Genomic DNA, 12,635 nt, shown 5'->3' with positions numbered 1-12,635 from the left:
GCGAGAGAGGGTGGGAAACCGAGGGGAACGGGAGTCGGAGGAGGGGTGGACCAGCCAGGAGGAGGGGCGGGGGGAGAGATGCGGGGATGGGGATGGGGAGGAGGAAGATGCGAAGGCGGGGGAAGTGTGTTGGGGTGCATGTGCATGGTTTGGGGAATGAAAATCGGTGTCGTCCGAAACGGACTTGACTTTTCCAGCGGGGGCAGGTGCATGCAACCCACCCTGACCAGCCTTTTCCCCGGCCGGGCTGGGGGGGGCGCAGCCTCCGCGTCCGCGGAGGCTGCGCGCCCCCCAGCCCGGCCGGGGAAAAGGATGATCAGGGCGGGTTGGGGACCGACGCGGATCCCCAGCCTGTTCCCGCATTGGCTCCCGTAAGTTCCCGCGTCATTTTTCTCCCCACACCCCGCTTTTCGCACTGGCAACCACAAGCCTCGATGGACGGGCGGGAGAAAGCTCGGATGCTCTGAGAGGATCTGGTTGTGGTGTTTTGGGGTTTTTTTGTGTTTTGGTTTTTTTTTTTTTTAACTTCTTTTATTTTTTTTTCCCAGCCCCCGGACCAACCCCCAGGGATGTCCGGGATTCAACCCGAGGATGGTTCCCCTCCGTACAGGAACTGGACGAGCGGGTTGGAGCTAAACGAAACGCGGGGGGCTTTTTTAACCCCTTCCTCCGACTACGACGATGAAGAGTTCCTGCGGTACCTCTGGAAGGAGTATTTGCACCCCAAGGAGTACGAATGGGCGCTGATCGCCGGCTACATCGTCGTCTTCATCGTGGCGCTCGTCGGGAACGTCCTGGGTGAGTCGCGCTCCCCCAAAACTTCCCGATCCCCCCTTCCCGAGGTGGGGGTTTGGACGGACGGTGGCAGGAAAACAAGGCGGGGGCGGGGGGAGGGTGTGGGGTTCGCTTCCCCCGCTGAAAACACGGGTGTCCCCAACCGCGGGGGAAAGTTAAGGCTGCGCGGACAGCGTGAAAACCGCGCTCCCCTTGCGCGGGTGGCGAGGGGCCGGCGGAGCTCAACCGGAGGGGACGCGGGGATTGGAGAACCGGGGGCTGCCGGCCGCTTTCCCATCCCTCACCGCCGGGTCGAGGTGTTGAACATCCGTCTGTCCGTCCGTCCGTCCCCGCCGCCCTGCCCGCCCCGGCCGGCGGCTCCGCCTCTCAGCCCGCCCGGGAGGCTGCTGCTCCAGCTCACAGCCCGGCCCGTTCCCATTCATCCGTGAAGGAGGCGGCAGGGGCGGGGGGGAAACGCGGGGGTTGCCCGCACCCCCCCCCCGCTCCCGCCGGAGGCTTTGCCTCCGGCGGGAGCGGGGGGGGGTGCGGGCAACCCACGCGTGGTGACGGGGAGCCGGTTTACCGCCGTGAGAACCCACTTAGCTGGAGTCGTTTGCCCTTTTTATTTATTTATTTATTTCTTTATTTATTTCCATGGGTGACATTTTCATGAACGGAGCGGCGCGCTAGCCCGCCCAGCCCCGCCATACGGGTCTTCCATCCATTCATGGTTTTGGTTTTTTTTGGTGTGGGGGGTTTTTTTTCGGTTGTTTTTTTTTTCCCGAAGGATTTATGCGTGGCGGGGCTGTCGCCTGCAAGCGCTCCGAGGGCTCCCCGAGGCGAGATGCAAATAAGACTGCAGCCAAAGGGAAAATTTTGCATGGCTTTTTTTTTTTTTTTTTTTTTTTTTTTCCTTTCAACAGACTTGATGATGCTTCTCCTTTTTTTTTTTTTTTTTTTTTTTTTTTCCTCCTGGAATGGTGCGCTAACCGCCTGCAAACATCCAGTATGCACGTTGGCGAAACCAGTGAGTTTTCAGCCAAAAAGAGGTTACCTTAGAGCTGTTCAGAAGCCTGAGCATGTTTTTGCTTGGTCCATTGCTCAGCAGCCAGCCTGACAGGCAGTGGGAAGATAACAGCCCTCGCAAAGACGCTGTACTTTAAAGTAGGAAAAAGAACAAAAAAAAAAAAAAAAAAGCGTCCTTCGTTCTAATCTTGAGCAAAGATCATTTTAGGAGGACTACCTGTGCTTACCTATTTCCCTCCACCGGTTCTGTAAACAGGCTGTCCTCTTGCCTTTAAAGATTCCAAGGTCAAATCTTCAGCCCTAGGAGCTCTCACCTGTATACACTTTTTTCCCCCCGAAGACCCGAGGAGAAAAGCTTTCTTTGTGCTCCTGCAAATAGAGACCATACCGGTGCTGAGGCAGAGCTGCTTCTTCCTGACATTTGCATCCATTATCTTTTTGCTTGGGATGGAAGCTGACATTTGGCAGTCCGCCCACCTTTCCCCTGCCTGGACTGCTGCTTTCCGAGCCGTTTGCTCTTTCAGCTGCCTTTGTGCATCACAGGGACCTCACCCACCCAAACTGCTGCTCCTGTTTACGGGCAAGTTGTTTGTGGGAGGTGCAGGTGCAGGTGCTCGTTAGCTGAACACTGTCTCATCTTTATGCAAGAAAGCTCATCCTGCACTGATTGCAGCCTCACGTGATTTTAAGGAGAGAAATGGATGGGGTCTAATGCACTTTCCAAAGACATTTTTGTGAAACTTTATTTGGCTGCCACTGAAAATCTGATATAAAGCAGTACACATTCTGAAGTTTGTGAGAAGTTAATTTTTCCTGCTTGGAAAATCCGTATTCAAGGTTAATCTGTGATTTAGTCATGGACCTTCTTGAAACAGAGCAGAAGTGGTTCTAAATAGAGTTTTAGTGGCTAAGAGTGCTTTATGGTATCATCCTTAATTATTCAGTGTGTTCCTCTGCTTACGTTTGACCAATGCTGCTGGACTAGTGTAGCACGTGAAGTCAATGCTTTGATGCCATTTTGTCCACGTCCCATTCAGATAGCACTTAAGTAACCAGGAAAGACTCTTCCCTTCCCTGTGTGGTACTGAAAAATTATATTTCTGCCTCGTATTTTGATTTGTGCATTCACGTGGGATGAAGAGACTCATTGTGTCCAGCAATAACACCTGTGCAAGTGGAAGGCACAGCACATCCCTCAGATATTAGTAATAAACTAGACTGAAGCATTCTGGCAGTTAATTAACTACCAAGGGTAGAATCAGAAGCTTGAACTTTGATTGACATCTACTGGGCTCTTGAGTGAGCTGCACTGCAGGAATTCTACTTATAATAGCATATAACAAGGTCTGCATTGCTATTTAGCTTTCAGTTTAATTAGGAGAATTGACATACACTGTCCGAGCTGCTGCACAAACTAGCTAAAATGAAAACGGTTAGCAAGTCTCTGCATTTGAATGCAAGCTTCATTATTGCGTTCATGTGCTTCATGTCAATGATTCTGATGTGCGCCCATGTGCTCTGGCTGCTTACCGGAGATTTCAGTGCAAGCCACTGAGGTGAAACAGAAGATGTTTTTAGGACATATTTACATGAACATTCAGAGAACCTGAAAGCCAGATGATAACATCAGTATGCTTTGTCCTATTTTCTTCTTCACGTGGTCACTGTTTATCACTAGAAGCAGAATAGATGTTGAGGATAAGGACTTTCTGTTTTGCAAACAAGACCAAAAGATTTCTTTACCACTGCACAGCAATGAAACTCTTGCAACCTTCTTTGTACAGCTAGTGCAAAACATAGGACTTCTTAAGGGAGAATGTATGTTGACTGTAGAGTAAATACCTGTTTCTTCTTTATTTGAAAACATCGCATTAAAAACATTAGTAAAAACCAGAAAACTGGATAATTAAAGAAGGAGAGATATTTTTAGGATGTATGGAGGTCTCTGGTTACTGACATGGTCATTCCACAGTAACCAGCTGCAGCAGTTAATAACTGGAATAAGACCACCAGGGATGTGCACAACAATGTACAGCTCCATACATTTAACTCCATTTATACAGGTAGAGAATGGGAATGGTTCTCATTTAAGTTATTCACTGCGTGGGTCAGAACTTTTCTAATGGAATGGTTTCTCTCTGAACGCAGAACAAGCAGCCTTCTGGTGTCCCACCAGCCGGGCTGCTGGGCCTCTTGGCAGCCCTCCCCAGAGCTGGCAGGAGCTGAGATCCTGAGCACACACAGCCTGCCAGCGCCCAGCTTGAAAGTCCTCAGCACTGCTGGCTCCCAAGGCTAAGAGACCATGCAGGACATCAGTGAGAGATGTCAGAAACTTTCTTTACTCACACAGTTTGGTGACACTTGTTTTTCTTTCCAACTCAGAATGAAGCTGCATTTAATTGACAGAGAATTACTGTCCTCTGGATCGCTCTATTATTTTACAGTAACTGCTAGTTATGCTGAGATCTGTACAGAATCCAACTGTGGTCCTTTCCTCTTAGAGTTCATAGTCTGACTCATAGAGCTCAACAGCATTCATTTGATTTTTACACATTATAGTTTGATTTTTTAGGGCTGGAGAAGAAAATGTTTGTGTTTAGTTCTAACACCAGAGTCCTGGTCCAATGCCTATCAATAGGCAACTGTCTCAAATGTGCTCTGTTACCATTTTCAGGTATCTGGTAAATAGCGAGGTCTATGCGTACATGCGTTGGTAGAATTAAGTCATGTGTTCTCTTAAATGGTGCCATGATCTTCATGAATCCTATTTGATGGCCATAGATGATCCGTGTTTCATTTAATCACATTTTAAGTTATTATATTTAATTTTGTCCAGATTACTTGGGGAATCTGGCACTGAAAGGGCTTTACTTTTATAATATCAGCATGACAATCACCTTTATCGGTTGGATGAAAAATAACTAAAGCCGCTTTATCATTTTTAAAAAGATTCCACATGGGGAATGATACAATATTTATACATTTCACCTACCTAAGATATAGAATGTAGGAGCTCAATTTCTGTTAAGAGTTCAAATATCAACTGAAGTACATTGGTATTTGCATAATATGGGGATTACTGGCCAGAAAGAGTGATGCACGTTCTTGTGAGATACACAAAAAGTAGAAAAGCATTAAAAGATGATGCTGATTTGAAATCATGCCCTTTTCTTTTTAGATTCTTATATCGAGATGTATACCTAGGTCCACTCTGTATGCTTTCTGACCAGAGAGTCCGGAGTGGGGACAGCTCTACTTTGCTTTACCATTCGTTATGTCGAAAGGCAGCTCTTGCCTAGTGTGAATAGTGCAGTCCTGTTGAACCCAACTCTGAAAAAGGGCAATGCCCGAGGCTGAAGGAAGGTGAGCTGTAAGAGACGCTTGATGTCTTGAATGGTTTTGGGTTTGTTTCATTTTACTTTCAAGGCGTACTCCTGATAAACGTGTGAAACTTTAAAGAACTTATCCCCTTTACTTTTAAGTGTGAGTGATAGTTCTGAAGACCAGCTCTGCTATTTAGACCCAAAACAGGTGCAGCCTTGATGGTGGCAGGATATGCTGCCTAGCATTAATTTTATACTGTGGGTGGTAGTTGAAAAGAATCATCTGTTTATGGAAGAAGGATAGTAACTCAGCAGAGCTGTTTGGCGACTGCACAACTCGAAGACCACGAAGAACAGTAAATCCCTGTCTGCCAGGAGCTGAACAGAGATTAACGCATCTTTCCCTTAGGTCAGTGAAGTATTCTTCAGACAGAAGTGTCTTTGGGGCATTACCAAATGAAATGTGTTGTCCCTTCCTGCTTTAACTCACCATCTTTCCAAAAGATGGAAGGTTTTGGCATGATTCTTTGTTTTTAAAGTGTTGTTTACTTTCTGTGTTGCATGTCTTTTTTTTTTTTTCTTTTTTTTTTTTTGGATATTAGCAGCTGATTCACTTACTGTACCATCTCAGAAGTGGAATTTGTCAGAGAAGAGCTAGAATGGACCATTCCCCAAGGGAAGGAGAGCCAGGAGCTGAGGGCAGCTGCAAGATTGACAGGGCAGTGTACTCACCAACACAGTCCCACTGTGCCTGAGGGCATGGTAGGTCTGGTGATGTTTAGCAGGTTTCAGTCACCTCCCAGCAATCGCCAGACAAATCCATAGCGATGAAGCAGGTCTGAGGTTAAGCCAGAAAGCCAAGTCAGTGGGTGAGGATCACAATCCAGATCAGGAAGGCACATGCGTATTTGCAATGTGGTCTTTATCTGAGCTAAGTGTGAGAGCCTGAACTTAAATGCAGCTCCCGGGCAAGGAGGTGACGTCTAAAAGAGGTGTCTCACATCTTTCTCCGACATCTCTGTTCCCAGCAGCCTGATCCCGGTTTACATGCTACTCTGTACCAGAGCTGGCCTCCAGCCCAGGGAACCAACCCCTGGGCAGGGGGCAGAGGGGGCAGAACCTGGGGGTGCTCTCAGCCCTGGCAGATCCGTGTTCTGTTCCCTGGTTCTCAGCGCAGTAAGACTGCAAGGATTTTAGCCCAGTTCGGGGAATATTATATTGGCAATGTGGATTCATGATACAGATTCGGAAGTTGTATATATGCAAAATATTTGGTGTAGCATCTCCCTAGCATAGTGAATTGTGTTTTCTTTGCGTAGTCTAAAGAACAGGCATTCTTACATCTACGTTAGATGGGTCCATTCCTAGTGCAACTCCCCTCTACACCAACCGACAGATGCATTTTGAAGCATATGGTTTCAAAGTTGCACAGCATTTCAGCTGTGGAGCATTCCTTGGTTTTAATGAGTCATGCAGGTTTAAATGGAATCACAGTGAAGTGTGAAATCTTTTTACTGTAGTGTCATTTGCAGTTTGACAGCTATATTTATGGTCCTTCCATCTCTAACGTGAAGTGTGTGTAAGGATTTTGTAGGCTTTTTATTGTTAGTACGGATAGAAAAATAAGTATATCAAATGTGAATATGACATAACTGGTCATTCAGTATAGCCAGCTCTGCAGAGAAGACTGGGGTTGCCAATTAATGCTTGTAATGATTTGTGTGTCTATGTGAGTGTGGTGGATTAATTTAAAACCAATCTGTGTTAATCACTACAGTTAGCTCAGAAAACTGTTTGATGGTACCTTTCACCTCCTCCAGAGGTGACCAAACCTGGCATTTTTGACAGTCTGTTTTTATAGCGTAGCTGATCTTCTGGTAATGACTCCCATTTCCATAAGATTGTTAATTATCTAAGATTATGTAATGCGACTGGGTTAGGAAATGTATCTTGTGCCAATGAGATGGTTGTGCTCTTACTCCCAATTGTAATCTGGAGAGATAAGCTTCCAGCAAGCAGAATTTAGTTCTTGTATTCTGCTCTAGCACCATAATAGTAAGGCAGTACAAAAACCACAGAAGTGGGCTGGAGAACATGAGTATCCACAACCCCCAACTCATCAGTCTCTTTAAAAGCCTGAGTACAATAGAGCACTTGGTGGCTAGAAAACATCTCAGAAAATATATTGCTGCAAGCAAACTTGCTGTATATCTGTTTTATTTATGTAGACTGTCTTTTGTGGGAGACAGTTCCCCATTAGTACATTTTAGTGAAGCTGATACTCAACAAGATGAGATTTCATATGTTCAGTGTTATGCAGCTATATTTCTTACAGTTTCAGTATTTTTCCTAGAGTTTTACTAGGAAAAAAGTGATGGAACCTACACGTATATACTTGTTTATGTGCGGTACAGAGGGAGCATGACCTAACCGCCTACTCCTTTTGTCGTGCTTCATGATAGTGTTCAAATTTGTTGACACATCTGGAGTGTCCTGTTGATGAGGAGCTATCACTTCACTGGCAGGCTATGTAATTCCGTTGTGTGTGCAGCCCAGAATATTGCTCATCTTTTCAGCTGTCGCATCACATATTCAAGGACAGTTCTTATCTGCTGGGCATTATTGACAGCTGTAGGAATTTTTTCAAGATTTCCTTCATAATAAGTATTGTATAAAAAGTATCTTTTCTTTGTGTCATTCTTTCTATTACTTTTTTCAACATAAACCTGGTCTTATGTTGGACTCATTTTTTCAGATAAGATTAGTTACGTAAAAAATGAAGTAATGTGGGAGTTTAGAGCTTAATAGTGGGTAGAAATGGACAGCCTAGGAAGTAGATATCATCTTCCTATTCACAGAAGAGATCACTTTGGTTTAGATCTTTTGTTCTCACTGCTGGTTTCAAAAACCCCTAATTAAATATCCTCTGCAATTTAGTTAAAGTGCTTCTCACCCCTTAATCAAGTTCATCAATAAAGTTATTGAAAGGCTCGTGGAAAGCCTTCCTAAAACAACTAAAATAAGCACCTAATTTTTAGATTCTTAAGTTAAAGCAGAAGAATCTTCAATCAGGAATTGTTCATAATGAAAGTAGTTTCAATGACAGCGTTTTTCCTTCCAAGAGTATTCACAATTCAGTGCTTCTACAGGGGCTCTAGTTCTCCAGAATCTCATTTGGTAGCCTGTCTGCTCAGCCTTCCTTGTAACATGGTGGTGTTGCTCGACACCCCACCACCCAGACCTTGATTTACAGCACGTAATGGCATCACCAAAAAAGACTGAGGAGGAGAATGCCATATGAAGAACCACTTCATTGTCAGGTGGAAACAATTTTTTTTGTGGGGGTAGGGGGTAGAGAATAAATAAAGTGTAACTCAAATCTATTTAACACATTTTTTAATCGCTGTTTGATTGTAAAATATTGTGAAGGAGTGAAGCTCCGTAGAAGCTTTCTGCATTTGGAGATGTTGATGACTAGTGCTTATAATCACTGCGTTACTCCCAAGTGGCTGCTGCAAGGCCATGTTATGATATTTTAGTCAAATAATTGTGAAACTGAATTACCAAAGCAAAACAAAATCATTGCAGTTTAGCATAAAGGGAAAGGAAATGATAATTCTTTGTTTACATCCATCTGGGATTTATTATTCACCAAAAATGAGATAAGAGGTAGTGTCATTCATTTATATAAGGTGTTCCTGGTTATGGAAATTATATTTCTATTTTCGCCAAGAAGTCGCACTGGAAGATGACCCAGTGAATAAGAGGTTGACAAGACTTCTGGAGTGTTGCGAAAATGATTTAGGGTTGACATGTAAAAAAAACTTGACAGCTGAACCAGCAGTCCACCAGCAGAAGGCTTGCAGCACAATGTTTAATATGCTTGAGACAGCGTAAATCTTCCAGGAGGCAAGCAGCTGCATTTTATACCAGCTGGAGCCTTTGTATTATTTTCATATTCAGCTTGAGATACAATGAGCTATGCTAATTGAATAGATGGCATTACAGCCTCTAATTAAAATGCCCCAGGACACTAAACCAACAGGGATTAAATCTGTATGTGAAAAATACCAATCTCACTGTACCATCATATTTGAGGGGCTTTTTTTCTTCGGAAATATAACGAGGTATATGAAGCTTTCTTGATGGACTTCTGATAGCATCTGTCTTAAAAATTATCTTTGATTTGAATTTATAATGTTTAGTCCTTCCTGGGACTTGCCTGTGAGACTTTTTTGGGGGGTGGGAGATCATGAAGGCTTGGAGGATGGGTTCCGAAACAAGCTTCATTATCGCAGAACTGTCCTCTCTTGGGGAAAGCCTCCACGAGTTTTTCCAAACACCGTCAGCCTGGCAACTCAAACTAGTTTCCAAGCCTTCACTGACACTGTGCGGCAGAGGTAGGAATAGCAATGGTTTTGCTTAAAGCTCTTGATTCTGGCGGAAGAAAATGAAAGCATCAGCGGTGAGCTGAAGGAGTTAGAAGAGTCGGATTACTTAATAACCGTCAGAAAAAAATAGCTGCTCTTCGTGAAAGGTGGCCTGCGTGTTTTCATTTGCAGTTATTAGGTATGACTTTGAGCGTTTTTATAAAATAAATGCAAAAATACAGAAAAAAATAAAATGCACTGGGCAGGTAGCTAGGTTCCAGTAGAGTTCTAGCAGTCGGGAAAACCACGCACAGTAGGAGCACATTTCCGAGTTACGTTTCTCTCACATTTCCTTTCCACTTTCTTTTTTTTTTTTTAAATTCTGATCCTCTTCTTCAATGTCTGTGTTAATACTGTTTTTCCCACTTTCTTCCTCACTCCCATTTATAGCTGGAAACATCAAAGGTTGCATTAAAGATTTGCATATAATGTTAAATCGAGGTTTTATTCAGACCTGTTTTTATCATCTCATAGATTTTCAGCAGAGGTTCGGGCCACTACATTGTGCCTTAGCTAAACAGGGATCCTGTTAACTCTGTGGTGTCTCCCAAGTTTTTTAGGAAGTCTGGTGGTGGCCTCATCCCCTATTTTATCATTTTGGAGTACTTTTTGGTAAAATACACTCCCAGGTGAGAATCCTTACTACCTTTCTCATCATTGCTTCTCCTCTCCAAGCTGAATCGAAAGCCACTGCTCTCTGCTATTTTGCTCTCGGTGGGCAGATGGTGTTTCCTACTCCATGGAGCTTCCTTTCTCCAGCGTGTTTCTTCAGGGTTTATGTAGGAGCTGAGTCCTTCCACTTCTCTATAGAACCACCTGAGAGGAAAATGCATATTTAAAGGACTGAGGGTGGAGAGTATACAAAATTCTTTTGTTCTGATAAATAACTACTTATAATATATTCAGTGCCCTATTCAAACTATTTTGCATGCCTATAAAATAATAATTTTTGAACACAAGCTAGAGCATCTTTCTCAATGATCTGCTAGACCACTGGTATATCAGTGAAGCTGTTGCCCAGGACTATGGAATAGCCTTGTACTGTAGCAGACTCAGAAAGACATCTAGTCTGTAAAGAATATATTGAACTAACTTTCTGTCATTTATACCCTTCTGTCCTATTCAAATAACTTGTAGCAAATCCTCACAGCTCACTTTAGCCTTGCACTGAAAGAAAACATGGTCAGTGTTTGCGCAGGCTGAAAACAATGCTGCAACCAGCAGAGGGCAAGGAAGAGGGGGGGGAAAGCTGGTTTATTTTTAAAATGCTTTCTCTTCAGAGGCTTTTTTACACAAACTCAGTTTTTGTATACATTCATGAATAAGTTTCTGGGATACTCAATTATTATGGTAGTATGTAAGCATGCTCATTAAGATGCTTTTGTGCTACGTGCTGTACAAAGAATGGAAAATGGTCTATGCTGCAAAGAGTGGATGAGGTCAGAAGGGGAAACACATAAGCATCCACAGAGAAATATATATTAACAAGTTATCTTGCATTTCTATGCTTCTAATTTATTGGTTTTTCCACCTTTCCAGTGCCTCTTGCTCCCATGCAGTAGAATTCAAAGGAAATCAGAGCCACTTTCTGTATATTGGCTTTCCTGCATACTGCTACTCCCTAAGAAGCAAGGAGCATAGTCTTTTATATTTCTCTGAGGAATAGCAGGTACTGGAGTTCATCTAAATTCCATCCGTGTTAAGCCAGTGTGATCTGGAAGGCTTAGTAAAGAGCTGAGAATTAAGGAGTCCAAGTTTCTTTTTCTGTGTCTGATTTACTGTAGGGCCTTTAGCAACTTCTGTTCTGCACTTCACTTTTCTTGCATCAAAGATGAAAATTATAATATTTTCTTAGCTCTCTGGGGTATCATAAGGTTTTATTTTCTCATACTGATAGAAAGCTTTGAACACAACATGAAAAATGCTATGAATTGATTTCTGGTACAGTTTGCTGCCAATGAGATTGAGCTCACGTTCGTTAACTTAATGGATTTGTTTTACCAGAAATAACGTTTATGTGCAGGTGCTTTCGCCAAACAGGTCAGCACAGGAATGAGAATAGGCCTTGCCAGAGAGCGTGCATATCTGCTTAAACCTGGCACCTTTAGGCACTGACATCTTTGCTGAAAACAGTGCACTTGTCTGGTAGAATGTAGGACTATTGAAACCATAGCATGAGAACAAAGTAGCCAAACTCTGAACTTATAAAACAACATTTTATTTAACTTTTGCCTATTGATAAAAGAAATAAAAAGTACAGAAAAACATTGCCACCTAATATTAACTTTTGCCTAATTACAAGACAGGACCATACTTTCAATAGGAATTGCACTCAAGACAACGAACAAGCCCTAAGTAAAAGCCCACAGTGTTAACACTATTGAAAGTGAAGTGGTGTTTGCTATTTTCCCCTACATTGCATTTCCAACTGTGAACAACATTCCAGAGGGGCAGCAATGTATCGTCTTCCCTGCTACATGCTGCCTCTGCATTGTCAGAATGTACGTTATAACTGTAATAATCCCATGCACCAAGTGATAATGATAAAGCCCTGGATAGTTATATTGTAATTATCATGCAATGCTATTGGTAGGTAACTCAAATCACCCAAATGGGAAGCAAATACAATTAATATGATGTTTCCTTTAAGCTTTTGATTTGTAAGCCTTGCCTTTCAGATATCTGAGGCCACAGCTAAGAGAACCTGGAATATTTTATTCAGGAAGAAAAATGTAGAAGAAATGGAGACCGTGGGAGATTTTATTGAGATGTGAAGAGCTTTGTGGAGGGGTTTTGACTTGCATTTACAAGAGCATGATAGATGTATATCAAAGACTAAATTTATACAAGCTATAGAATTTGGAAACATGTCTGCAACACCTTGAAAGATGAAGAAGATCCGCTGTGGCACAATAGGGATTTTAGATGAAACTTGGAAGCCTATGTCCTAAAAAGATAGCTGATAAAATCACCTTCTCTTAGGGAAACTGAAGGCCACCTAGCCTCTCCCTCTCTCTTTGTCCTAAAATACCCCTAAATGTCTAAACATAGCCCTCACGAAGAAGTGCTCCAATCTCAGCTC

General features: G+C 43.2%; 1 protein-coding gene across 3 annotated transcripts in view; it reads left to right on the top strand.

Moving 5' to 3' along the window:
* Positions 1 to 210: 210 nt before the first annotated feature.
* Positions 211 to 12,635, top strand: part of HCRTR2 (hypocretin receptor 2) — a 34,040-nt gene continuing 21,615 nt past the window's right edge. For 2 of the 3 annotated variants that reach the window (XM_054196351.1, XM_054196352.1), the window contains exon 1: positions 570 to 798. In XM_054196351.1, the coding sequence (XP_054052326.1) occupies positions 570 to 798 (229 nt within the window). Of the gene's footprint in view, positions 372 to 569; positions 799 to 12,635 lie in introns of those variants that run through there. The other variant, XM_054196350.1, reaches the window with a different exon arrangement.

This window comes from Rissa tridactyla, chromosome 3 (genome assembly GCF_028500815.1).
Source record: "Rissa tridactyla isolate bRisTri1 chromosome 3, bRisTri1.patW.cur.20221130, whole genome shotgun sequence".
In the NCBI taxonomy this organism is placed as follows: Eukaryota; Metazoa; Chordata; class Aves; order Charadriiformes; family Laridae; genus Rissa; species Rissa tridactyla.
Note: the sequence above shows the minus strand (reverse complement) of the source record. Positions and strands in the feature narration are given on the sequence as shown.